Below are 25,707 nucleotides of genomic sequence, written 5' to 3'. Positions count from 1 at the left end.
ACGCAAGGTGGCAGAGTGTCTCAAATGGTGCCAGCCAGTAGAGGAGAGCGCTCTCCATGCTGCATGTGCTCTCTGTCTTCATAGCGAGAATAATCGTAGAGATGGTTACTCTGAAGTACAGGCTGAACCCACAGAGTGATTTTCTGGTCAAAAAAGAGGTTTGTTCAAACAGGTGCAAAACTGAACAATTATAAATAGACAAAAATATACATAATTTTACATGTAACATACAGTGTGTGTGTATATAATCTGTATGAGAAGATGACTTAAAAAAAAAAAAAAAAAAAAAAAAAGACTTATAAACTGGTGAACCACCATAGTAAATGATCATACCTGGAAATCACGTATGTATGTGAGGAAAAAGCAGATGAAGGAGAATGCCAGAGACCACTCGGCTGCAGCACTGACCTGATGCGGTACAAAACCCTAAAATAATACAGTACAGTTTACATTTACATCTACACATATCCATTAGCAATGCCGCAGAGCTGCAGTTTCAGGCCAGCAGCTACTAGCTGTTTGAGAAAAGCGAATATGTGATGTTAAAGCACATGTGTGTGTGTGTGTGTATATATGCCTGATCGGTGTATATCCTCTGTTGTACAATGTATATTTTGGCAAATGTAGGTCATTTGCATGCAGAAAAAAATGCATATACATTGCCTTCCAAAAGTTTGGAAACGCCCTAGAAAAGTGGGGTTTTGGACAATATTGGCATGAATCATTTTTAATTTGTGATAATTTTGCACTGATACGGGACAACACAAACTACAAAAACATATTTTATTACATAAACAGTTTAAACATAGAAAAAAACTTAAATTTTCGATTCATCAAAATATTCAGCATTAGCAGCTATCTGACCTAAACTGGGTTCTGATTGGTTCATTGTATTCTAAACTTAACCCATTTTAGCCCACCGGCAACTATAGTTGCCGCAGTGTATGGTTGTCATTTTCCTTTTGTATGTTTTTTTCTAGATGTTTTCCATGTTTTATTTCTCAATGACATGCAAGAAAACATCTAAATAAAGGATTTCAAGAACAAAAAAAAGGTATTCACTTCTTTCCTGTGACATGAGGCTGTCAACTTCCTACCCCTACTTCCAGGAAGCATAGTGAAGGCAAACCCTCCCAAAGAAAAGTCATTTTCATGTAAACATTAGAAATTTTTTGTTGACATATATATATCTACGTAATCATGAGGGTCTCTGGAATCATCCAAACAAAACAAATCTTACAAGAGATCTATAGTTTTTTGTATACTTAGTCAAAAGTCCAAGCGGCAACTATAGTTGCCAGTGGGCAAATGACTTGTAAGTACATATATAATGGGGAAATGGGTTATACTGTGTTTCATGGGTTAATAAATCAAGGTTATTGGTCTTGTTTAGTGCTTTTTGCTTTCATAATATTTTATATTGTTATATATTATATATTGTTATTTGTTAATTAATTAATTTTTTAATTAATTTATTTTTTGTTTGTTTGTTATATGTGACCCTGGACTACAAAACCATTCATAAGGGTCAATTCTTTGAAATTAAGATTTATACATCATCTGAAAGGTGAATATATATAAGCTTTCCATTGATGTATGGTTTGTTAGGATAGGACATTTGGCCGAGACTCAACTATTTGAAAATCTGTAATCTGAAGGTGCAAAAAAATTGAAATATTGAGATAATTGCCTTAACCCTTAAACAGGCAAGAGTGGAAAATGATAAGCAAAAATATTTTCATGATATTTTTTATATCATCTGAGCTTAAGTAAAACATATCCAAAAGAATTTTTGAAATATTTTATATATTTTGGATTTTATGAGTTGTGACTCCCAGGTCACGTTGCCTGATTAGGGTATAAAAAAAGGACCAAGTCATTAATCTGTTAACTGTTACTGGCCTACTTGCCACTGCATGCTTAAAACAATTATATCCTATACTTTACCTGATGTAATGTTGACAAATTATATATCATTCAAAAGCTTACGAACTCAAGATTCAGCCTATGAAAACCATTTGCTTTACCATAAAAATGGTACTTTAATTTCTTTTAGCAAGCTCCTCACCTAGTGGGTGGTGTCAGGTTTTGTATTACACAATTTATTTGAACTACTTTATAAAAAAAAAAAATTCTAATCTTGACAAAACACATATCATTGGAAAGTTCTGAGTCTCACGGTCCCATCTGCCAACTGTTTTTTGATATTGAGACTGAAATGTATAAATTTGATACAGGAGAATGCATTAAAAAAACACCCAGTGGCTATTTTTGGTACAACGCCTAAAAATCTCATGGGAAGTTACATTTTGTGATATTAAATTAAAATTTAGAACACAAATTGGTTAGACATATGACTGTGATTTGATAGTAATTTTAGAGTAAAAATTATTTTGTAAAATATACATTTTATATAAAATATTTACAGTACAGTCCAAAAGTTTGGATCCACTAAGATTTTTAATGTTTTTAAAAGAAGTTTCATCTGCTCACCAAGGCTACATTTATTTAATTAAAAATACAGTAAAAAACAGTAATATTGTGAAATATTATTACAATTTAAAATAACTGTTTTCTATTTGAATATATTTCACAAAGTAATTTATTCCTGTGATCAAAGCTGAATTTTCAGCATCATTACTCCAGTCTTCAGTGTCACATGATCCTTCAGAAATCATTCTAATATGCTGATCTGCTGCTCAATAAACATTTATGATTATTTTCAATGTTGAAAACAGTTGTGTACTTTTTTCTTTTCAGGATTCCTTGACGAATAGAAAGTTCAAAAGAACAGCATTTATCTGAAATACAAAGCTTCTGTAGCATTATACACTACCGTTCAAAAGTTTGGGGTCAGTAAGAATTTTTATTTTTATTTTTTTGAAAAGAAATTAAAGAAATGAATACTTTTATTCAGCAAGGATGCATTAAATCAATCAAAAGTGGCAGTAAAGACATTTATAATGTTACAAAAGATTAGATTTCAGATAAACACTGTTCTTTTGAACTTTCTATTCATCAAAGAATCCTGAAAAAAAATATTGTACACAAATATTTTGTACAATTGTACACATTAAATGTTTCTTGAGCAGCATATCAGCATATTAGAATGATTTCTGAAGGATCATGTGACACTGAAGACTGGAGTAATGATGCTGAAAATTCAGCTTTGATCACAGGAATAAATTACTTTGTCAAATATATTCAAATAGAAAACAGTTATTTTAAATTGTGATAATATTTCACAATATTACTGTTTTTTACTGTATTTTTAATTAAACAAATGTAGCCTTGGTGAGCAGACGAAACTTCTTTTAAAAACAATAAAAATCTTAGTGGTTCCATACTTTTGGACTGGACTGTAGAGTACATTTGATTTACAGTAAATATAATCATTTTTTGAAGTTACTTTTTCTTTAAAAAAAAAAACAAGACCAAACTTATGTCTAAAACATTCTTAAATTACAACCATTTAAATTTAGTGTAGTGTTACATATATTCTCAAAAAAGGGAGCAACAGTTTTTTTAATATGGTTACCTTAGACTTTTCCACTCTTAGGGTTAATCCCTTTTTTATACCCTAAACAGGCAACGTGACTCAGGAGTCACATACATTTCAAAACGTGCTAAATAACAACATAAACAACATATGACAATTTTTTTTTCTTCAGCACCCTAAGACAATGTTCAGAATTAATGTTAGCAGTAATATAATTTTTTTTCCAAAAGAAAAGTAAGTTTAATATATAATTATCTACTTCAAAATCTGAATGTTCTCCACCACTGGCAACCATGTTGGATTTAGATCAGGCTTACTAATAGATCACTGAAAACTTGAAGCAAATCATGTGACCAGCATACTTGAGACAGACCAGGCATTGATAAATGATAAAAGGATTTAATAAAAAATTGTTCTTATGCCCCAAAAAAGACAATAAATACTATGTGACTCGTGAGTCACGTTGCCTGATTTAGGGTTAAAGTTGTCCAAATGACGTCCTTAGCAATGTATATCCATTCACAAAAATATTTTTTTAGATATTTACAGTAGAAAATTTACAAAATATCTTCACAGAACATGATCTTTACTTTATATCCTAATGATTTTTGCCATAAAAGAAAAAAAAAAAAAACAATAATTTTGACCCATACAATGTATTGTTGGCTATAGCTACCAATATACCTGTGCGACTTCTGACTGGCTTTGTGGTCCAGGGTCACATATAGATGTATTTTTTTCAAATTAATGATTTGAATTCAACTTTTTTGATTCACAATGCTCTGTTAGAGCAACTTAATGGCTGGACTTTGTTCAGCACTATGTTCCACCACTTTAAGACTAATGGATTTGTTGTTTGATGTGTTTTCATATTCAAGAAATTATAACTTTTTTGAGTTCACATTGAATGTTTCAACGACTTTGATTGATCTGTTGAAAGCAGTTATTTTGAGTTAGATGCATAAATGTTATCCTCCTATTAAAATTTGGGGTGCATACAACATATTTGCCCATCGGCAACTATAGTTGCCGCACATTCAAACACGTTTTTTAAGAAAAAGAACAAAAACCTGGGAAAAATAAATGCAGAACATGTTCACATAGGACACTATTAACAGGACTATATGCATGAAACCATTCAGAAAAATTTGGGCACAAATGGGTTAATTGGCAATCAATTGTTGAAGCTATTAAGGTGTGCTGACCCAAAAATCTTTTACAAACCTGGGCCAAGTTTAAACCAGTAACCAGGAATCACGGCTGGCAAAGGTGCATGTCTGACTTTGACATGATTATGTTGCCATTATTATGTAATCAAAATGAAAATTATTATTGCTGGTCTTCATTATAATGTCAAGTTACTGTAATGTATTTGCACCAAAAAATGATAAGGATTTATGCTGATATCATCCAAAACCACACTTTGCCAGGGGTGTTTCCAAACTTTTGGAGGGCAGTGTCAGTGTGCATATGGGTAGTATATTTGAAATATTAAAAGTATTTCAGATCAAGCAGATCATCTGTCTTACTCTCTCTCCTGGCCGCCAATGTAACTTATTAGCGACATCCACACCAGGCAGGTCATCATACATTAACACAGAGGATATGAAAACTGGCACAGATTCAGTCAAGAAAGCAAAACAGGTATAAGAGTACTGGCACTATAATGAATATAGAGAATCATTACAGTTTGAGACTATTTTAAAGACTGCACATGTACTGAGAAAAAGGATACGTGTAATTATGCTAACGAGCGTCCATGTTCCCACAGCCATACGTGCCCATAGAATATCTCTGCCGTGGAAACGCGGCTGCATGCGGTATGACATGCCGGTCTGAACCAGGATATACAAAGTCCCAGGGCCGAAGGACAGCCCTGCCCCCAAAAGGTGGATGGACATCATATCCGTTTTCTGAAAGAATAGAAAAACATTACACTAACAGTTTCAGAGAAAAGATATTAAACAGGCAGATCATAGAATGAAAGTGTGTGTGTCACCTGGAAGTTGGCCACAACGCACATCCCTACAGTGCTGAAGATGCCCATCAGGAGGCCTGTGAAGTTCAGCAGCTGTAAGCCCGACTCAGATGCAGAAATCAAAGCTTGAACTTGTTTATATCGAACATACATGGTGCCTAACCCTGCAAACACACAAATGGGTGAGCAGGAATGATGTAGTCCTCCATGCTGTATCCACGCTGACTTTTACAAAGCATGTGTGTAATGAATGCAACATCTTCCTTTATAAATTCTAGTTCATTTGTATCCGACTCAAGATATAATTGAGCTGTTAATATGTCAAAGAAGCTTGAGGCAATATTTAAAAGTTTTAGGTGTAGCATTTTCTCAATAAATTAGTAAAAAACAAAAAGTACCTCTGCTCTCTTTACTACAGTACTCATTGGACTGTACTATGCAGTTGTGGCTTAATGTTTAGAGAATCAGACTTGTAACCCAAGGTTGTGGGTTACAAGAAAATGTAGGAGTGAATGAACAGCGCTCCCTTCCACTCTCATTACCCACAACTGAGGTGCCCTTGAGCAAGATACTGAACCCTCAATCACTCCCTGGGCGCTGCAGCAAAAACAGCTGCCAAGTGTGTGTTCATGGTGTGTGTGTGTGTTCAATACTCACTGCTGTGTGTGTGCACTTGTATGGGTGAAATGCAATCACAAATTCTGAGTATGGGACACCATACCATACTTTTTACTAAAATTTAAAGGTGCCCTTTACAAGATGTAATACAAGTCTAAGGTGTCCCCTGAATTTGTCTGTTAAGTTTCAGCTCAAAATACCCCATAGATTTTTTTTTATTCATTTTTTTAACTGCCTATTTTGGGACATCATTAACAATGCACCGATTAAGCGCGCGGCCCCTTTAAATCGCGCGCTCCCCGCTCCCCTAGACTGCAAGTGTTTAAAAATGAAAATAGCGACGGCTCTTGTCTCCGCGAATACAGTAATAAACGATGGTAACTTTAACCACATTTAACAGTACATTAGCAACATGCTAACCAAACATTTAGAAAGACAATTTACAAATATCACTAAAAATATCATGTTATCATGAATCATGTCAGTTATTATTGCTCCATCTGCCATTTTTCGCTATTGTTCTTGCTTGCTTACCTAGTCTGATGATTCAGCTGTGCTGCTCCACACGTTAATACTGGCTGCCCTTGTCTAATGCCTTGAACATGGGCTGGCATATGCAAATATTGGGGTCATACATATTAATGATCCCAACTGTTACGTAACAGTTGGTGTTACGTTGAGATTCGCCTGTTTTTCTGTGGTCTTTTAAACAAATGAGATTTATATAAGAAGGAGGAAACAATGGAGTTTGAAACTCAATGTATGTCATTTCCATGTACTGAACTCTTGTTATTCAACTATGCCAAGGTAAATTCAATTTTTGATTCTAGGGCACCTTTAAAATAAACGTCAGATCTTGCCCTCCACTGACTACCATAGTAGGAGAAAAAAATACTATGGTAGTCATTGGGGGGCGAGATCTGCTTGGTTACAAACATTCTTCCAAATATCTTCCATTGTGTTCAGCAGAACAAAGACATTTATATAAGTTTGGAACAACTTCAGGGGGAGTAAATGATGACAGAATTTTCATTTTTGGGTGAACTATACCTTTAAAACATGGCAGAATGCTAGAAGATCTGACGAGCCATGACTGATGAAATATTACATAATATATCTGGTCAAATATTGTACTGAAAACATCAGTAACGGCTGTCAAGTTGTCAATGCTGGTAAATCATGCATTAAAATCGTTTGTCGTGGATTACCCCTTACTTCATTTATACATTTGGCAGATGCTTTTATCCAAAATGAAAGTGCATTCGAAGCATACATTAATCAATATGTGGGAGGTGAACCCACAACCTTTTTTGCCCTACACTTCAGCTACAGGAACATTATTAAAAGTTATAAAAAAAAAACAAAAAAAAAACAACAACAACAACAATTTAACTTATTATTGAACAAAAACCCCTCAATTTGAAGCAAAAATCCAAAACTCTAGAGGAAAACATGCACAGCATTACCTAAGAAAGCTGAGATTGACAGCATGAAGCCAAACACACAGCGTTCAGGAACCTCAGTGCCCGTGTCACTACAAACAAAATGATTAATGCACAGTATGACAGAAATTAATAAGTAAGATTTTGAATCAGTCAACTAAATCTGGAAGAAAAAGGTGAAACAACTTCACAGAATGTCTCTGATTTATAGCCACCGAACTCTTAAAAATGATGTTATACTATAAAGTGCGTGATTTTTCACCTTATACATTCCATAATTTGAACTATTTGAAAATAAAACATTAAATAAAAATAAAATTAGTAAATAATACATTAAAAGGCTGTTATTGTAATTCATTCAATAAGGTTGCTCTCCATAAAATTTCTCACACTGCAGTTCTAAAGCCTTAAATGATGCATGACTCCCAGCTGACATCTGGTACAAATAAAACTAAAAAAAGCAGTAATCTTTCAGGACCTTACCTTATGTATGGAAGAAGCAGGTCGGCATGGCCCAACACGACCGCTGTGGCATAAGAGATGAGGAACGTAGCAGATGACCAGATAACCAGAGCCACCGGGAGAGCACACAGCCCCCGCTGAAACCACCACATACTGCCCTCACATAGGGCCGGTCAGAAGAAATTCACTTACTGAGGTCACCAACATGAAGAAGAATCACTAACACATAAAACATGGAGCTTAAATGTCAAGCTACACACAAAGGTAAACACACTGAGGAGAGGATGCACATCAAAACTGAACAAAAGCAACGCTATTATTTCCTCATGCAGACACCAAAATCCAGGGACGACAGGTAAACTGAGGCTCAGCATTAACAAAGGAAAAGGAGATGAACATCATCTGGTGAAGCTGGATTAGTTACACAGAAATTAATGTGCACAAACACAGAAACATTTGTTAGTAGCTCAGAGGTGGTTAGAGTGGGTTAGTGCCTCTGAAGTCTTTCACTGTGAATGCTCGGGTGTGTTTTTGTGAGATGCTCTCCCTAAAGTCCTGTGACCAAAGTCAGCTGACACTCATTCAGCGTGATTTCACTTTCTGCGCTCAGAGAAGTGAAAACTCACATGCACATACACTCACTGTGTCCTCTGCACACGGTCGCCTCTGAAGGACAATATGTTAGCCATTCTGGATATAGCATGTATACACTGGTGGTCTAAAGTTTGGAATAATTAAGGTTTTTTGAAAAGAAGTCTCTTATGCTCAACAAGGCTGAACTTGTTTGATGAAAAATACAGTAAAAACAGTAATATTGTGAAATGTTTCAGGTTTGTTCCGGGTAATTATATCAACAGTTTTATTGTATTGTAGAGTAAGTGCAGGGATTTTATTTGGGTTAAAAGGCCTCCACTTGGAAAGAGCCACTGCGATCAGAAAGGCCACACAAAACAGGCTGGTTAAGGTTTGTATGGCAAGCCGCTTTAACTTAAAATGTACCCAATGTTACCCGTCGTAATTGCATTTTTGCAAGTAAAGGCCTGTACACACCGGGACGAATATTGTGCACTATTATCGCCGACGTTTAACGTCTTGTGACTAAACAAAGGGCGCCAATGTGAGTGTGCACACTGGCACGAAAAAGGGCAGGTGTAAAAAGCGTCATTTTTAATAAAAACTTTAAACTTTTTGTTCGTTTTTTGGTTTGACGCAACGCGTTAAAAACTGGCCAACCAATGAGATTGGCACTTTTGTTCACATGACTGGAGCTGCTGAAGTTACAGTAAAACACGACTTGGTGGCGCTCAAGCACAAAACAGTCTTGCCGAGCACACATTGATACTAACCGTGCATTCACACCGCCACGGGTGAGAGCGTCAAAGTGACAGGAAGTCATTCATTTTCAATGTGAGCCGGCAGCGAGCTCCGGCGAGAGCGGCGCGTCTTGCACGGTGAGAGCGTTGAGGAGAGTTGAAGTCAGGTCAGCTTTATGGTAATGAGCTATGACGCGGTTCAGCGGCAACCAATCGGAGATAGAGGTCCTGGCTTGAGAGGATTCCGATTGGTTGCCACAACTTGGCATTTACTTTGCCCCTCCCCCCGGCGGTGGTTTGAACGCACAGTACAGCGTTGTTGGCAGGGCAGATGTCATGTATATGCCATAAATGCCATTTTATATCTGTATTTTTATCTTCTTTAAATTTTATTTATATCATAAATATGTTTATTTTCACTACCGTTCAGCACAAAGCACCATATACTGTCAGGGAGTGAATTTGCACATTCACTTGGCGCATCGCCAGTGGAAATCGCTTGGGTATGAACACGAAAATAGTCTCGAAAAATGCTGGCGATAAGCGTGTGCGATAATCGCCCCGGGGTACGAGGCATAACAATTCAATAAGAGCTCTACAATTCAATTCTTACGAGTGCTCTCTAATTCAATTACTTGCAAGAATTACAATTACAGAGCTCTCTAATTCAGTTCTTACTAGTAACATTTCCAATTAGAGAGCTCTAAAAATAAATTTTTACTAGTCATGTCTCCATTGACTTCAATTCATTTTTAATTATGTAATTAGTTACTAGAAAGAATTATGAGAGCTTTCTAATCCAATTATCACTAACAACAACAATTAGGGTGCGTTCACACTTGTAGTTCGGTTCGTTTGGTTCATTTGGTCCGGTTAGCTTTCACATTGGCAATTTTATCACCGAACCTTAAGGCATAGGGATACATTCACAACGTGATTGGTCGGATTTTGACGTATTGCCTATTTTGAGACGGAATTTACCGAACATCCAAAACAATGCTGTTTTCTGAGGTAAATGCGCTCATTGTCTGTGCGTAGCCTGCATATGATGGTATTTTGGCCAGCTGCATGGGAACTCGTGAAGAGCTTATAAAATGTGTAAAGTAGTCAAAACACCGGCGGGAATCCATCTGTCACACACACTAATGATCTGCTGCATGGAGACGCACATCTGATGCCTGTGATGTGAAAACTCGCGATTATGACAAGAAAAACCGTCATGCCTGAGGATTCTGTCCTTTTTAGGGTCTCTTCTTCCTGTTTTTGGTTCGGTTACATGTCTTTGGTTCATATATCATTCGAACCGCACCAGAGTTTGTTTGGAAGCGGACCGAGACCCATCTTTTCAGCGGTCTCCGCTTGTTTGGTGCGCACCAGCTCGGATGGCAGCGTTCACATATGTTCAAATGAACCGCACTATCCGAGCAATCGCACCAGGGTTCGTTTTAATCGAACCAAACATGACAAGTGTGAACGCACCCTTAGAGAGTTCTCTAATTCAATACTTACTAGAAAAATGCAATTGCAGAGCAGTGTTGCCAAGTCCGCTGTTTTCCCACGGAATTGGGCTACTTTTACACTGTTGCCGTGGGTTATTTTCATGCCCGCGTGTTGAAGCGACCCCAAATAACATAATAGTTAGCCCTTGGAATGCAAATTGTACAAGGGGAACCCCACCAAATACGCCAAATTTTTACTTAAGGACCCCCCATGAAATGCGATTGGGCAGGTTTTGTTGTGAAAACATGGCAGCCCTGTTGCAGAGCTCTCTAATCATAATTGTTACTAGTAAGAATTGAATTCTCACTTGTAAAAATGCAATTACTACAAGTAACGCTGGGAACATTTTAAGCTAAAACAGCTTGCCACAGGGTTTGGGTGTGGAAACTAAGGCCCACATTAACTGCTCCACAATGCGGATGATTTATTTGTGAAATACTGTATGAATCGTAGCTGAAAGATACACACTGTTCATCTACAAAAAGCAGAGTAATACACAGGTGAGTTTAATAATGAACCAAAGTGGTTATGAAATTCCAAATACATGTATGACTAAATAAAGTGAATATTTACTAGTTATTTAAAATAAAGGCCCATTCACACAAAGAACGACAACTATAAAGATAGCTTAGAGTTCACAACAGCAGACGCCGTTCTGTGCGCTGCTATGTCGTCTGCCGCTTTAAATGAAAATATTCTGAAAGCGATTCCAAAGATATAGTTTCTCAGTGCTGTCATTGTGTTCGTTGTGGTGTGAACTCTGTTACTGTTTTATATTTAGAACTGTCTTTATTATTACCATTATAGTTATTGTTCTTGTTGTGAACGTGCCTTAAGTCTGTACTAAGCATATTAAAATATCTTGCTATGTTAAAAATACAGTACTTGTCATATCACTACAGCCCCCACACTAGCTGCTTTTATATTTACATGATTTTAAATGTTTTACCATTCATTTTTCTACTATGATACCCCCCCCCCCCCCCCCCCCCCAAAAAAAAAATAAAAATTTGCATGGTACTCCAAGGTACTTTGAATACCACAGTACTACTATGGCACATGTCCAAAAACATGGTACGTTTTTGCTAGTATAAGCACTATACTAACCAACTAAAGCAGTGATCAAGACATCTGTTAACATAAATATAACAATGTTTATTTCATGACCATTAGTCTATTAAAAAGTAAGGTATTTGCTGTAAATCAACAAAACAACAAAATCCTGGTCAAAGTACAAATAATACATGTATGTAAATGTGGTTGCACTGACAGACATCATTTTCTTCATCTATTTGTGTATTGCAGCTGTGGTTGACCTCAGAGCGACCCTGGTGAACGGATGATGTTTTTTTTTTAAAAAAGGGAGGAACACAAATACACAGAAACCCACTTAAATAACATTCACAACAGGATTAAAACATTACCAAATAAAAGTCTCGCACCAAAAGACTAAAATACAAGCAACTGCTCAGAGGTAGATGCAAAACAATAATGCGTTTTGAGAAAAATACATGGAGCTTGGCCACTCGGTTCATATTCTACCCTTGGAAGCACCCGATACACAACTTCAGGGTTAATGTCCATTGTTTAGCAATAGAAATATGTCAAAAATCCAGTTTTCTCTGAATCAAATTGGCATTAAGGTAAAAAAAAAAAAAAAAAAAAAAAAAAATATATATATAAAAATATATATATATATATATATATATATATATATATATATATATAATGACTGATTTTGGTATGAGAAACAACCAGGAATATGAAATTGCATCTTTGTCGAGTTTGATGCTATGAACAATTTACTTACAAACAAAATATGATTTACACGGGAGGCTAAAAAATGTAAAAATCGCTGAGTCCAACTTTTACTGTGCATAGGAGTATAACGAAAGTGGCAAATAAAAGGCACAAAAAATAAATTAGCACAGGTTATCATATTTACTAAAGTATTTAGACCACAAACACAATTTTTTAAGTTTTAATAATCTATTATTAAGGGTTCATATATGTACAGTGTAACTCATAACCATTCTAGACGTCTATCTTGGCCCCAGTTATTATTAGGAAAACATGGCACTATCAAAATACTGTTTCTAATACAGATTTTATCATTTAGTGACATGGGCATACCTAAATAATAATAATAATTCCCTCCAAAACACTACAAACACAAAGAAACATATGCATAGAAAGAAAAACAATACATACTGTATAAATTAGTTAACCGAGTGATCAGATGAGAGGCTGAAATAGGATTATACGAACAGGATTTGTAAATGTGAATTTCTTGATGTTTCTGCAATATAGATGGAAACTCCTGTGGCTTGTTTTTCATGTCATAATGTTATCTCTTACCTCTCTCAAAGCTCTCTGCTCCTCTCAGAAAACAACACAGCTTTGTACTGGCAACAGTGATGTGTACTGGTGTGTAAGTTTAAATTTGTTTAATTTAGCAGTGAACGGCTGCAAAGTTCACAATTAATACCTATAGCATTCTGTAATTAGATAATTACATTCAGATGGATCGTTGGTGGCCAAAAAAACAAACAAAAAACAAAACTAAAACAAAAACTGAAAAATAAAACAACTTTGAACATTCATAGCAGATCTATTCTTTGACTTGCAAGCAAACTATGGCAAAACAAAACTGGTCATCTAACATTGTAATACTGAACACTGAATGGAGTTATAACAGTAGGATGTCTATTCTTTTTAATATTCCCTTTCGTCCTTCAAATATCCTCTCTTCATTACGACAACAAAGTTTGTAACTGCAGCCATTTGGGCTCAGTCTCTGTGAGTTGTGTTTTACATTCACTGAAGTGCGTGACCTACTGGAGATGTTTGAGGAACGGGCGTTAATGGTGATTTTTGCTGTCTGCCTGAACTCTGGATGGAGATGGAGGCTGGATGCTGAAGACACGGATGTTTAAGTGTGTGGCGATCTGGTTACAGACACTCACGCAGTACCGCACCAGATCAAACGCTGACAGCACCTACGAACAAAAAGGGAAAAAGTTAAAGTATGTCAAATGCATTTTTGACACTGCAAGATGAAAAAATTTAACAGCAGCAAATCGTTTGAGCTTTTTAGGAGGTACGCATTTAGAGGTTAAATAAAGGTGAAGATCATGCAAGAGCCATGATCTACACTTTCATACCATAGTTTGATTAAATATTTACATATCTGATTTCTGTTGGGTGCCGAAATGAAACGGCAATTACCATATATTTGCATTTCAGCTCTGGCTTCCTTGGCACTTGATACACAGAGGCCCTGTTTCCACCTGGTATTAATATGCGTTTTGGTCGATCGGATCACAAGTAGACGAGGTAGACACATTCCCGTTTACACCTGGTATTATAATCTGTCACTTTAAACCACTTCTGTCCTGATTTCTTCGAGGAGAGGGTCTATGGGTGGGTAAATGTATGGGTTTTTTCAAATCTTTCAATCTAATGGACAAAATAAGCTCACAATTTACATATGAACGCACCCATGACGACAGAAAAACATATAGATGGCTGCATTCGTTTCTGCTCTGATAGCTGTAAGACTGGCTGAAAGCAGTGAGTGCATGTTAGAAATCAGGAATGGTGAGAGAACATTGTGCTTGGTACATTTTCTGTCTTCAAACCAAACTTGGGTCTTCAGCCCAAGTTCCCATAATGTTTACGCATTAGGTCAGTAAGCGCCTTTTGTGCTGTTCGAACACATTCAACCACATGAGCGTTTCCACTATGAAAGCAATCCAGTAGAATGCGTTTTCAACTACCTCTAGAAGTGGTCGAAAGTGGACAAGCTCACTTCATTTTTTCACCCTATTTGCAGCTGTTTTTAGCGTCGTCCACTTGTGATCCAATTGACCAAAATGCATCTTAATACCAGGTGTAAACAGGGCCTTCCAGAGGTAGTCGAAAACGCATTTGACCGGACTGCTTTCATAGTGTAGACACTCATGAGGTCAAATGTATTGGAACAGCCACAAATGACCGCCTAATCTCCGCCTACTGACTTAACCCGTAAACATTATGGGAAGCGTACTAGCCAGACGGGATTGAAACTTTGTCGGCTGAAGACCCAAGTTTGGTTTGAAGACTAAAAACGTACCAAGCAAAATGCTCTCTCACCGTTTGGTCTGTCTTTCGGCTATCAGAGCAGAAACAAAAGCTGATGCTCCCCGTATGTTTTGCTATCATCTTCGGTGCATTCATATGTAAATTGCGCAAGCTTATTTTGTCCATTACACGAAAGATCTGAAAAAACCCATACATTTACCCACCCATAGGCCCTCTCCTCGAAAAAATCAGGACAATGTGGTCAAAAGGATTAAAACACCAAGTGTAAACGGGTATATGTCTTCCTCATCTACTTGTGATCCAATCAACCAAAAGGCATCTTAATACCAGGTGGAAACAGGGCCAGAGATACGAACAGTAATGGTGGCGTCAGTTTTACTGTATCATTAAGAGTGCAAGTCCTCATACTTTGGAAGTGCGTACAAAGTGGGTATGCTTTGTGGAGCGTCTTCTAGAAACCAAACACTTTCAAGTCTCTGTTACAACTAGGGTTTGAGGGCGGGTAAAAGTAGACGTTGTTTGGGGGGTTCAGACCATTTACATTCACAAACAGCTATATTATACACTACATGCAAGGTAATAACTGAAAAAGCATCAATTTTGATATCATGTTGTCTTTAAAGTGCCTTTAGTTGTGACATCACCCCATGACCTTTAATAACTAGTCTCAGTAAACCGTAAAAGTAGCTTTGCAATGTGAAACTCAAAGTATGTCTACATACTACATTGAGCTCTTTATTTCAAAAGAGCAAGGAAAACGTACCAGAGCGACCCACAGAAGACAGTACTCATTAATGAAACTGTTGAAGTACTGATTCAGAAACAGCAGCGCTGGTCCGGTGAAGGCCAGGTCATTACGCTGCATTTCACTTTTCGTCATATGAGCAACCTGGAAAACAAAACAGATGTGATTTTAGTGACATTTAGATTAACTGATACTAATGCAGTTTGAGTCTGACAGATGTTTAAAGATATGAACTACAGACAACAACGTCAAGTATTTATGCTAAAATGTGCAGAAAATCATACTAACTGCAATTTTATGCTTGCAATTTTATGTAAGCCATAATTTTTCCTACCAGTTATAAAAACCAAGCTAAGAGCAAAAGTTCAAGTAGAGGTAATACCAATAAACTGCCAGTAGAATTCATAAGTTTTAGGAACAATTTATTATACTACTTATTTAGCAAAGCTGAAATAAATACAGTATACTGATGTCATTCATGATCTTACCACCAGTCTGTTGGTGAGTTTGGCTGAAACACACCCAAACGCTAAGATGTACAGACAGGGATGTCTCTCAAAGAGCTGCACAGATGACTTCTTATAGATCATTAGAGCAAGTGTGATGACCACTCCTATATGAAAGGATGGAGACAAAACGCTTGTTCCCTAATAAAAAAAAGAAAAACAGTTGTGCCACTAATTTAGACTTCATTTAGTAACAAGATTTTTTTTAATTTAGTGTACATTATGTATGTATAATAAACAATGCAAATGCCTGATACATACTATTTTTTTTTAAATAATTATAAAATTTAATTTCAATTAAAAAAGCAGGTTACTTGTAAAATTAAACAGAATTAAAATTAAATAACAGAAAATTATTACAGACAGTGTTTGTCATTATGCAGTTATTTTTCATTTTCATCTTTTGCATTTTTTGTACACAATTTAGCTTTAACTCACCGCAATAGTGGATCCATTTTTGCCCATTCCGCCTGTGAAAATAACCCGGAAGTAGTTTGTGCAGGAGAAAATGGCACCCAGAAGAGTGAAAAGGGCCGGTATTATTTTAGCCTGGATATTTATCACAGGGATCTGAAAGATTAAAAATAAATCTCTAATTTCCTGCTTCATTATATATGAGTTTTTTCACTCTGAAGGCCCGTTCACACCAAGGACAATAACTATAATGGTAACAATAAAGATAATAGTTCTAAAAATCATTAAAAAAATAGCAGAGTTCACACCATAACGATAACAGAAGAGAGAAACAATATCATTTCGTCAATCACTTTCAGAATGATTTTTTCCAGCTGATGAATGATAAAAACATTGACAGACTGTCAGAATCCACCAGACTTTAAAGAGCTCAAGCATGTAAAGCGGCAGACGACAAAACTAAACTGCACTTATAGTGCTGGTGTGGATGCCAATATCGTTATAGTTATCATTCTTTGTGTTTGAACGGGCCTTAAATGTTTAAAATATAAGGGATTCTGCATTTCACTGAACACATGCAGCATGCTAGAGATTTCCTGACCATGATATATAGATTTAGCACATTTGTCCTTGAGCATTTGCTCTAATCATGTGATCAAAATATGAAAGAATTAAGATTGATTTAAATTACCACAGATTTCCAAAAAGCTGTTCCTCCAATGGCAGCCAGTAAGTATATGATTATAATGAAGATTTGTACCTCAGTCACATCAATTCTGCACAAGCAGAGAGCAAAGAGTGATTAAAAGAAGAAATAAAGTTAGTTATGTAATAATTTTATTCCGATCGAGCATTTTTCTTTCTTTCTGAAGTGCTTTATCAACAGTACAGCAGCTGTCTGAAAACTGCTGATTTCCCATGAGCAGACCAGACCGTTTGAATATAATATTGGGTAACACTCTTTAGATTAGGGAACACATTTTCACTATTAACTAGGAGTTTACCCCTCAATAAACTCCTAATTACTGCTTATTGATAGTAATAAGTAAGATAGTTGTTGTAGTGGTTATGTTAATGTATGGGGTAGAGTTAAAAGATGTAGGATATGGTCGTGCAGAAAAAGGCATTAATATGTGCTTTTAAGTACAAATATACAGCCAATATGCTAGTAATATGCATGCCAATAAGCAACTAGTTAACAGTGAACAGTGCTCCCTAATCTAAATCTTTGTGTACTGTGTCTGAACGTGAAGTACAGGAGCCATGAATTAGGATTAAAAGGAGAGATTTCACTCACATGCCAAAGCGCAGTGTTCCAGAAACGTACGTCTGCCAGTGGGCACAATAAAACATGAACATGCCCACAAAACAACAGAAAAACATCCAGTCAGGGTGAGTACCCATCTGAACTGCTATACATGTGCCCAGGATCACAAACACTGCATCAGAGAAAGACAGAGAACAACAATAAAGGCTTCGGTAAGACATATATTTTGATTGCATGTACACATGCCCATCTATTTAGGGATGCACAGAAATCTTGCCAATGACCAAAAACTTCCTTTAACATTGTATAACAGAATTATTGAGATGGAAGACAAAGCAGTGTATACTGGCACTGCCAATCATTGCCTTAATGTACTCATTGTTTCTACTTAAAGGGTTAGTTCAACCAACTAGTTTGGGTTTAATCCAAAAATTATAAATTCTGTCATCATTACACGCCCGACATCTTCGGAACACAAATTAAGATATTTTTGATGAAATCTGACAGCATTCTGTCCCTCTATTGACAGCTTTATATGATGAACAGATTTAATTTAGGCTTTTATTCACATATAAACATTCATCAACTCGCACATCAGTTGTGGTAAACAGAAGCTCAAGAATGCTTGCTTGACATGCGAGAACCAATGAGGTTCATTCTCATGTTATGCAGTACATTTGAGCTTCTGTAAGAGGTTTGTTCTCGCGCATCAAGCAGGTTCGGTTGAGCTTCTGTTTATGTTCGCTGATCAATGTTTATATGTGAATAAAAGCCTAAATTCAATCTGTTCATCATATAAAACAATCGAGTCTCTTCAGAAAATTTGGACTAAAGCGCTCAATTCATATGGATTAATTTTACGATCTCTTTATGAACTTTTTGAAGCGTCAAAGTGGTAGTTGCGTAGCTGTCAACGGAGAGTACAGAACTGGCTCAGTTTTTATTAAAAATATCTTCATTTCTGTTCTGAAGATGAACAAAAGTCTTATGGGTTAGGAACAACATGAGGGTGAGTAAATGATGACAGAGTTTTCATTTTTGGCTGAACTAACCCTTTAAATGAATACATGATGTTAGCTAAATGCATGATCTGTATTATCTTAGAACTGTACATTTCTGTCATATGGACACTACTTTGATAGTGTCACCTCTGATTACAGATTACATTTTCTGTAAAGCTTTTTTTAATGATATGTATTGTGAAAAGCGCTATTCAAAAAAATGTGAAAAATGTGAAATTGGATCTATTAAAACCGTTTTATGGAAAAGAATCTGCAAAATTATTTTTCCACAATATTTAAAAAATAATAATAAAAACAAGTAATGAGTCTAGATGTTAGTATTGCCAAGAAATATCTTATAATATAATTATAATAGAATCTGACTGTATTTGCACACACAAACATGAGCAGACCTGTAGAAAGGGAGTCACAGCCATGATCAAACAGCTCGCCAAGTGGTGTGCTGCTATTGGTTCGTCGTGCCTGTTTCCCATCTATGGCATCCAATGATTGGTAAATAAACAGACCCAAAGCACAGGCTAGGTATGCCCACGTTGGTGCCTGAAAAAGACAGCTAAATTTAAATAAAAAAAAGTTTCTATCCACTTGGATGTTTTTCAATGTGAGCATTGTGAGCCAATGTACAAGATACAACTTACTTACTGCCAAAATGAAGTTGTTCTTTATCTCTAATAATACTAATGGTACGTGGAGAGAGAGTGTCATATTGCAGACTTTAGTAATCTGGTTGTTTTCCATAAGACTGTTACAGCTGACAGAACAAGCTGTTTGACAATACACAGGATCTTATTGCACTGTTTAAACAGACCACAGGTATTATCTCCTCAGTAGAGCTCAGAATATACTAAATTATGGCCTTCATAGACTACATGTGAGGCAGGGTAAGGAGTAAAGCCAAGACTTTACTGCAATCACTACTAAATATTCATAATTACACTAAAACTGATATAAAAAGACCACATCCTAATGGTGACTATTTCAATAGCTCATGTCCTAATGGTGACCCCTACAACAATTTAATATTTCTAATGAAACTAAAACATAAAAGGACAAAAAAATAGGACAGTGTGCTAATGGTGACCACTGTAACAGAAGTTAAATATCTGTAAATAGAACCGATTATAAATCATCGAAAAGGTCATGTCCTAACCGCTGTAATAGCTACTAAACAATCACAATAAGATTAAAATCGATCTAAGACCATATTCTTATGGTGTCTACTGTAATAGCTACTACATATTCATAAGTGGACTGAACTGATATATATATATAAAAAAAAAAAAATGTCCTAAATGGTGACCACTGCAACAGCTACTAAATATTTAGAATTAGATCTGATTTAAAAATAAAAAAGTCCTGATAATGACCACTGCAATTACTACTTATTTTGAATTAGAATAAACTGATATTAAAACTAGCAACTACCCCATGCTACTGGTGACTACTGTAACAGCTACTACATATTCATAATTGCATTAAAACTGATATTAAAATGAACTAATACGACCAAGACCCAATGGTGACCACTGAATTGCTGCTAAATATTGATAATTAGACTAAAACCTATATTAAATGTATTATAATAATTAAAATATCTGCCAAAAATTCTGCTAAACTCCTTTAAACTGAATTATATGATGATATCCTGCATTATACCACTGTTACTAGGTGAAAATAAAATTAATGAGTTGATTTGTAGTCAATCCATTTAAACCAATAATGGAATATAGTGAAACAGTGATCATTTAAGTAAAGCATATGCATACCTGTTCGGTGGCAGTAGGGCAGTAGTATGCCAGTATCAGAGTGCTGACAATATTGGTAGCGAGTCCCACTATAGTGATGAGGTTCGGAGCCATCCAGAGAGGCACTTTGCTCACCAGCCAACACCAGTATCCCTGCATGAAGGGCTCCATGAGGGAGCGTCCCTCACTGCTGTACTGATGATCCTCCAGCCTTTTCAGCTGTTGCCGGGACAGACGGGATACGGGAAGCTCCATCAGTTTGGTCAGGAGACTGGAGTTCTCTTCTGCAGCTGCCGCGGTCGGGTCACGGGCCACGGAGGAACTGGTGTCAGAATCGGGCCGAGCCCGGACAGGTCTCTTGTGTGAGCTCATATTTTTCTGGGGATCTGTGTGTGTGTGGTGAGTGCTGAATCCACAATGAGATTATGGGATTAGATCTATGGGAACACAACCATTAGCATGAAGAATTTGTTATGGAACAACTCTGACAACTAATGGAAAACAGGAATTTATAATTAACAAAATGTTTTTGTGCGGTGGTGTAATAGTTAACGGCTATTTAGTAAATGATTTCCATAAAGAGCAAGCTAAACTAAGATCTGGAATAATCTAAAGTTAAAAGTATTGCTCAGGGACAACAGAGAATATATATTATATATAAAATATATATATATATATATATATATATACACACAGTAGATATACAGAAAAAGAATGTCCACCCTTTTGAGTTCTATGGTTTTACATATCAGAGGACACAATAAAAAAAATCATCTAGTCTTTAGCTGGTCTTAAAATTAGGTAAATACAACCTCAGATGAACAACAACACATGACATTACACTGTCATTATTTATTTAACAAAATTCAATAGCATGTAGAACCACCTTTAGCAGCGATAACTTGAAGTAATCGTTTTCTGTACGTCTTTTATCAGTCAGATGAATTTTGGCCCACTCTTTGTTCATGCACAGCTCTCGCAAGGTCCCGCCACAGCATTTCAATCAGGTTGAGGTCTGGACTTTGAATGGCTTATTGCAACATCTTGATTCTTTTCTTTTTAGCCATTCTGTTCTAGACTTGCTGGTGTTCTTGGGATCATTGTCCTGTTGCATGGCCCAATTTCGGCCAAGCTTTAGCTGTCGGACAGATCGCCTCACATTTGACTCTAGAATTCTTTGGAGGAGTTCATGGTCGACTCAATGACTGCGAGGTGCCCAGGTCCTGTGGCCGTACAACAAGCCCATCACCCCTCCATCACCGTGCTTGACAGTGCCATGAGGTGTTTGTGATGATGTGCTACGTTTGGTTTTCACCAAATGTGGCATAGTACATTATGGCCAAAAATACTTTGGTCTCATCTGTCCAAAGGACGCTGTTCCAGAAGTCTTATTTAGATGCAATATTGCAAACCTAAACCATGCTGCCATGTTCTTTTTAGAGAGAAGAGGCTTTCTCCTGGCAACCTTTCCAAACAAGCCATACTTGTCCAGTCTTTTTCCTAGTTGTACGGCCTTGAACTCTCTAACCATGGCAGTTGTGGCCTAACGGTTAGACAGTCAGACTGGTAACCCAAAAGGTTGTGGTTTTGATTCTCAATACCGGCAGGAAACGACAGGAAATGACTGAGGTGCCCTTGAGCAAGGTACTTAACCCCCAATTGCTCCTCAGGCGCCACAGCAAAATGGCTGCCCACTGCTCCAGAGGGGTGTGCGCGCGCATTTTTTGTGAAATATCAGGACACAAATGTGTATAATGACATGGGTATGACATAGGTATTACAAAAAGAGGTAACTTATGAGGACATTACGCCATGTCCCCACTTTTCAAAATGATTATAAATCATACAGAATGAGTTTTTGTGAGAAAGTAACAGTGTGCACAGTTTCCTGTGGTGGTTAGGTTTAGGGGTAGTGTAGAGGGATAGTAAATAAAGTTTGTACAATATAAAAACCATTACGCCTATAGAATGTCCCCACAATTCACAAAAATGAACGAGTGTGTGTGTGTATGTGTTTGTGTGTGTGTTAACTACTCACTACTCCTAATGTGTGTGTGCACTAACTGGACGGGTTAAATGCAGAGGACAATTTTAGAGTATGGGTTACCATACTTGGCCATGACATGTTACTTTCACTTTCACACTTCTTCACTTTCATTTTAAAATTTAACATGTTAACTGAGGCCTGTAGAGTCTGAGAGGTAGTTTTTGGTTTTATTGCAGTTTCTCTGAGCATTGCACGGTCTGACCTTGGGGTGAATTTGCTGGGACGTCCACTCCTGGGAAGATTGGCAACTATCTAACCATTTTGGCCTAGTTTTTGTTAAATAAATAATGACACAGTGTGATATGTCATGTGTTGTTGTTTATCTGAGGTTGTATTTACCTAATTTTAAGACCAGCCAAGGACCAGATGATTTTTTTATTTTGTCCTGATACGTTATATAATATTTATATATATATTATATATATATACAAACCTGATTCCAAAAAAGTTGGGACACTGTACAAATTGTGAATAAAAACAGAATGCAATGATGTGGAAGTTTCAGATTTCAATATTTTATTCAGAATACAACATAGATGAAATATCAAATGTTTAAACTGAGAAAATGTATAATTTTAAGGGAAAAATAAGTTGATTTTAAATGTCATGGCATCAACACATCTCAAAAAAGTTGGGACAAGGCCATGTTTACCACTGTGTGACATCCCCTCTTCTTTTTATAACAGTCTGCAAACGTCTGGGGACTGAGGAGACAAGTTGCTCAAGTTTAGGAATAGGAATGTTGTCCCATTCTTGTCTAATACAGGCTTCTAGTTGCTCAACTGTCTTAGGTCTTCTTTGTCTCATCTTCCTCTTTATGATGCGGCAAATGTTTTCTATGGGTGAAAGTAGGGCTGGGCGATATATCGCATGAAATTGTCACGTGCATTTCGTCAGTAAAGCCAGTTCCTTGATTACCGCTAAATCGCCATCACCTGCTTTCAAATGGAGCGGCATTTAATAGACAGAGCCGTAGTTCACTGATAAGCTATGCAATATCACATTCATTATCGCAGATGAATCGCCTTCGATAATGAACGCGATATTGCGTGGCTTTACTGACGAAATGTGCGTGACAATCGCATGCGGTATATCGCCCAGCCCTAGGTGAAAGATCTGGACTGCAGGCTGGCCATTTCAGTACCTGGATCCTCCTTCTACGCAGCCATGATGTTGTAATTGATGCAGTATGTGGTCTGGCATTGTCATGTTGGAAAATGCAAGGTCTTCCCTGAAAGAGACGACGTGGATATACCTTTCAGCATTGATGGTGCCTTTCCAGATGTGTAAGCTGCCCATGCCACACGCACTCATGCAACCCCATACCATCAGAGATGCAGGCTTCTGAACTGAGCGCTGATAACAACTTGGGTTGTCCTTGTCCTCTATAGTCCGGATGACATGGCGTCCAGGTTTCCAAAAAGAACTTCAAATTTTGATTCGTCTGACCACAGAACAGTTTTCCACTTTGCCACAGTCCATTTTAAATGAGCCTTGGCCCAGAGAAAACACCTGTGCTTCTGGAACATGTTTAGATATGGCTTCTTTTTTGACCTATAGAGTTTTAACCGGCAACGGCGAATGGCTCGGTGGATTGTGTTCACCGACAATGTTTTGATCACGGGCATCCAGTATGGTTTTCCGGCCTTGACCCTTACGCACAGAGATTGTTCCAGATTCTCTGAATCTTTGGATGATATTATGCACTGTAGATGATGATAACTTTAAACTCTTTGCAATTTTTCTCTGAGAAACTCCTTTCTGATATTGCTCCACTATTTTTCACCGCAGCATTGTGGGAATTGGTGATCCTCTGCCCATCTTGACTTCTGAGAGACACTGCCACTCTGAGAGGCTCTTTTTATACCCAATCATGTTGCCAATTGACCTAATAAGTTGCAAATTGGTCCTCCAGTTGTTCCTTATATGTACATTTAACTTTTCCGGCCTCTTATTGCTACCTGTCCCAACTTTTGGAATGTGTAGCTCTCATGAAATCCAAAATGAGCCAATATCTGGCATGACATTTCAAAATGTCTCACTTTCAACATTTGATATGTTATCTATATTCTATTTTGAATAAAATATAAGTTTATGAGATTTGTAAATTATTGCATTCCTTTTTTATTCACAATTTGTACAGTGTATATATACACAATTAATGTTTAATTATAGTTATTTACCATGCTTTTTGTACTTTATTTTGAGGCCTGTTAAAATATTAAGCTAAAAAAGTATGTTGTCAAAATTTATATTTAGATTACCTCACAGCCTTAAAACAAAGATAACATAATTTAACAGGATCTCCACAGACCTTATCAAATTTTACATACATTTTATATCAGGCAATATTATAAATGTGATATATAAATAATTAAACAGTAAACACATTTTAGAGGCAGTGTGATTACTAAAATTAGGCTGTGCTAAACAATACATGCCATCCCAAAATACACCTGATACTGAAGAAAGAGGGCAGTTACAGGACAGAGAGATAAGAGAAATGATGCATTAGGATCTAATAAAACCAAACCCTTGCACTGTGGCATTAATCTTAGTCATGATTTATGAAGTACTCACCAGTTGACTGTATTTATGAGATCTGTAACAGCCCATTAAAATATTTCTGCTGGATGATGACGTCAGCTTGATAACAATATGAGTGACGTCGTCAACTTGATGGCGATCTGTCAAACGTGTCAGGCAATATTAAAAATGTGAAATACGTTTAGAATCATAATTATATTAAACACATTTTTAGAGGAATCGTGATTAATAAAGTTCGGCTGTGAACAGCAGTACCTTTGTTTACGTGGTGAAGATGTCTTCTCTCCTCGCAGCATTACACTGGAGATGCTCGTGTGATGCCAAAAGTTGAATTCTTAAATAAATTATAAATAATTTAGATGAGGAAATGGCAAGACGAACAAACGTTCACATCAACGGAGGAGACACTTTGGTGAAGGATCGTTAACCGACGGCGTGGATGAGATGCAGAGGCGTGAAGAACGCCTTCCGGAAGTAGTAATTACAAAATAAAAGTAAAATATATAATTTAAATTACAT

The 25,707-nt window shown here is 36.7% G+C and overlaps 2 protein-coding genes across 2 annotated transcripts; both read right to left on the bottom strand.

The window, feature by feature from the left end:
* Positions 1-8: 8 nt before the first annotated feature.
* On the bottom strand, positions 9-11,763 carry LOC137026904 (novel protein similar to H.sapiens TMEM77, transmembrane protein 77 (TMEM77)). Its single transcript, XM_067394531.1, has 7 exons — positions 8,021-11,763; positions 7,562-7,629; positions 5,499-5,641; positions 5,235-5,412; positions 5,029-5,111; positions 334-426; positions 9-143 (listed from the first exon to the last, which is right to left on the bottom strand). The coding sequence occupies exons 1-7, from the start codon at positions 8,149-8,151 to the stop codon at positions 21-23; spliced, it is 819 nt and encodes a 272-aa protein (XP_067250632.1). The 5' UTR covers positions 8,152-11,763; the 3' UTR covers positions 9-20.
* Positions 11,764-11,828: 65 nt separating this feature from the next.
* Positions 11,829-25,646, bottom strand: cept1a (choline/ethanolamine phosphotransferase 1a). Its single transcript, XM_067393545.1, has 10 exons — positions 25,444-25,646; positions 25,222-25,328; positions 20,616-21,031; positions 19,242-19,389; positions 17,858-17,999; positions 17,252-17,336; positions 16,585-16,716; positions 16,129-16,287; positions 15,659-15,784; positions 11,829-13,811 (listed from the first exon to the last, which is right to left on the bottom strand). The coding sequence occupies exons 3-10, from the start codon at positions 20,964-20,966 to the stop codon at positions 13,674-13,676; spliced, it is 1,281 nt and encodes a 426-aa protein (XP_067249646.1). The 5' UTR covers positions 20,967-21,031; positions 25,222-25,328; positions 25,444-25,646; the 3' UTR covers positions 11,829-13,673.
* Between the last annotated feature and the right edge of the window lie 61 nt (positions 25,647-25,707).

This window comes from Chanodichthys erythropterus, chromosome 9 (genome assembly GCF_024489055.1).
Source record: "Chanodichthys erythropterus isolate Z2021 chromosome 9, ASM2448905v1, whole genome shotgun sequence".
Taxonomy (NCBI): domain Eukaryota; kingdom Metazoa; phylum Chordata; class Actinopteri; order Cypriniformes; family Xenocyprididae; genus Chanodichthys; species Chanodichthys erythropterus.
The sequence above is the reverse complement of the archived record's forward strand: the minus strand, read 5'-3'. Positions and strand labels throughout refer to the sequence as shown.